Genomic DNA, 3,337 nt, shown 5'->3' on the forward strand with positions numbered 1-3,337 from the left:
GATAGAACAGATTTTTAAAAGAGGATAAAAATTCAAATCTTAATAAAATTCAGTAATATCCTCTTTTGTTGTGATCGATTATAATTTTTCGATTTACTTTCTCATAGATGATCGTGTGACCGACCGATCATATGAGACTGCTAAAGTAACGAATTTTATCTTTTACCTCAAAAAAAGTGATATCAAGCTATTTTTCTTATTTGTAAAAAAGATAAAATTTACCATCCAACGATTTTACATGGTCGATTCTACGATCATTCGTAAAAAGATAAATTGAAAAATTATAATATAATAAACGAAAGTATTACTGACTTTTTTAAAATTTAGATCTTTATCCTTTTTGCGTAAATCTGATTCGATTCAAATCTGTTATCTTTTTTTTTTTTTTAATAAATTTTAAATAAATATGTTCAGTCCCGCATTGTGATTTATCAAAGGCGATATCAGGCTATCTTTGACTATTATACATGTGCTCCTCACTGATTTTAATGACTTGACGTCTTCAAAATAATAAAGTGGTTTTACATTACTAGCGAAAGAGTTTGCAAAGATCGTATTTTGATTCTTTCTTAATAATTACTCACTGGCGATATCTTGTTTGGTTGTTTTCGTCAGTCGGTTACTCTTTTTGTCTTTTAATTATTGTTTTCACTGGATCTCACTCTTCTACCATTACCCTCGTCGCCGGCAGCCGGCTCCGGAACCGCGTTCTTCGTGTCTTCTCCTCGAAGCCGACGCCGAAGCCTCCGATGGCTAGCTCCTTCTCCGCCGCATCCCTCTGCTCCCTGAACTTCGCGTAGATGTCCCCTCTGTAGAACTCCTTCGTCCTCCACACCAGAACCAGCGACACCGCCGCGCCCAGCACCGTCACCGCCGTGATTATGAGGAACGACATCTTGTAGCACTCCACGCCCATGCACGTCAAGTCCTTGCCGATGCTGGCGGCGGCGGCGGCGCCCAAGGCGCTCCTCTGCTTCCTCGCCTGCACGTCGTACAAGTGTCCCGCCACCCGGACGTTGAGGATGTAGGATCCCAGAGGGCTGGCGGCGCCGCCGAAGTTGTAGAGGGTGGAGTAGTACTTGAGCCCGAAGATCTCGGAGATGATGGCGAAGAGAAGCGGCCACTGCGCGCCGAAGCAGAAGCCGATCACGACGGATGCGAAATAGAGGGAGTTAGGGACGCCGAAGGCGATGAGGAGGTGGCCGACGCAGGAGAGGAGGAGCACCGCCGTGAGCATCAGCGGCCGTGGGAGCTTGAACTTGGTGAGAAGGGCCTCCGACGCGAAGCCGGATGTCACCCGGCCGGCGTAGTTCCAGATGCTGATGAGGGAGACGAAGGTGCCGATGCTGCGCTTGGGGTACCCCAGCGACTCCCCGATCTGCCCCATGTTGTCGATCGCCGTCAGAGTACCGCCGACGCCGCAGATGCTCGCGAAGAACAGCACCAGCATGTCGATGCTCACCAGCGCTTGCAGAATCGAGTAATCCTCCCCGCGCGCCGGCGGCCGTAACCTGTCTACTATGCTCCTCTGTTTTTTCATTCCCTCGGCGACAGTTGCATCGGCCGGTGAATTTGATTTTAGTTTCGGCGGTTTCTCGACGGTTATGTCAATTGGCGCCGGATTTTGGAGATCTCGTTTCTTCCGGTTAAAGATCTTGAGCTCTTCCTTGACGACGACAGCGAGAGGGAGGAGGAGGAGGGAGAAGACGATGGTGACGCTGACGCCGTACTCGGGCTGTGTGAAGTGCCTCCCTACAGACTTCTCCACGATGATGGCGGTCATGAGGTAGGCGGCGAGGACGATGGAGATGTATAGGAAATGGTAGAAGGCGCGGGGGGTCTTGCCGTCCGGCGAGGCGACGACTTTCATGATGCGGATGGTGTGGATGAAGATGATGGAGATGGCGGCGGGGAGCCAGGCGATGAGGAGGACGAGGGACTTGGAGTCGTCGAAGTAGATGGCGTAGTAAAGCTGAGTGATGATGGCGCCGCTGAGGCCGACGAACCCCTTGAGGAGGCCAAGCACGATGCCGCGGCTCTCCGGGAAGTTCTTGACGCAGGTGACGAGGGAGCCGGTGTTGGCGAAGGTCTGCGAGTTGGCGCCGACGCAGATGTAGAGGCACATGAGCCACACGCGCGGCGGGGCCGTGCGGCCTGTGATGGCGAGGTAGATCATGAGGTAGCCGAACAAGTTCATGCCGGCGCCGATGGCGAGGACGACCCACGGCGGGGTGACCTCGTTGATGAGGCCGGAGATGATGCCAACGTTGGCGCCGAGGTCCTTGAAGAAGGAGAGGGTGTTGAGGGTGGACTGGTCGTACCCCAGAGACGTCTTGATGTCCTTGGAGTAGATGGAGAAGATGTAGGTGGCGCCGGCGGCAGCCATTATCAGGAACGAGGAAAAGAACATGAACCACCGGCCGCGCACCACCTGCACAGCGAACTGGAAAGGCTCGAGTTTGATGCTGCCGGCGTCGGCAGGAGAGCTACCGGAAAACCCCATCTTGCTCTGCTATTGGGTTTCGAGTACTCTGCTTTGGAAACAGGGGAGGAGGCCTGAGGCTTATTATAGAGAGTCGTGTGAACAAATTTGAAGAAGAAAGAGATTGGAGTTGACTTTAGTAGGACTTAAGAAGTGTGTGGGCTAGTTAGATTCACATTTTTATTTATTTGTTTATTAAAATTGATTGGAAGCGCTTTTATTTTTATTTTTTGATATAAAAATTAAAAAGAACTAAAGGATTATTTAATTATCTATATCGTTAATATGACAAATCTCTTTTAAAAAATTGCCAAAACAATATTTTTATTTTTTAAATAACCTTTAGTGCTCTAGTTCCGCACCTTTTGAGTTTTGATCCACACTGTTTCAAAATGATGTGACTTTATTAAAACAGTGTTAAATATAAGTGTAATCCGTTTCTGATCCAGATTAATCATTGATCCGGCACGAATATACGACGATGACGTAGATGGAGGACAAGAAAGGAGATGATCCGGCGTGAATATGTGGTGATGACGTAGATGAAGGGTGAGACAGGAGATATGAAAAAATTAGTAAAAGATCCGCTCAGAGGATCCCAAACTCTCTATTAGTGGTTACAATATATGACCCTAAGAAGTCGAACTCTTTAGAAGGTTAGCACGTTCCTTAACACAAGAATCGAGGGCTTCTTAACCTTCGTCCGATGTATCCCGAGCTCTTACCATGATCCTAGCAAAATACCATTGATCCGGTACGGATATTTAGCAATAACTTGGGCAGCGGGTAAGAGAGGAGCAATGGAAGATAGGTAAAACACCCATGCGAAAATCTCGATCTCTCTCATTCTTGGCT

At 48.4% G+C, this 3,337-nt stretch overlaps 1 protein-coding gene across 1 annotated transcript; it reads right to left on the reverse strand.

The window, feature by feature from the left end:
- Positions 1-436: 436 nt before the first annotated feature.
- Positions 437-2,521, reverse strand: LOC141821924 (protein NUCLEAR FUSION DEFECTIVE 4-like). The gene has a single exon (XM_074709309.1). It carries the CDS (start codon positions 2,501-2,503, stop codon positions 659-661), a length of 1,845 nt encoding a protein of 614 aa, XP_074565410.1. The 5' UTR covers positions 2,504-2,521; the 3' UTR covers positions 437-658.
- Between the last annotated feature and the right edge of the window lie 816 nt (positions 2,522-3,337).

The sequence above is a fragment of the Curcuma longa genome, chromosome 2, assembly GCF_044706935.1.
Source record: "Curcuma longa cultivar G26 ecotype Majalengka, Jawa Barat chromosome 2, ITB_CL_G26_1.1, whole genome shotgun sequence".
NCBI classification, from domain to species: domain Eukaryota; kingdom Viridiplantae; phylum Streptophyta; class Magnoliopsida; order Zingiberales; family Zingiberaceae; genus Curcuma; species Curcuma longa.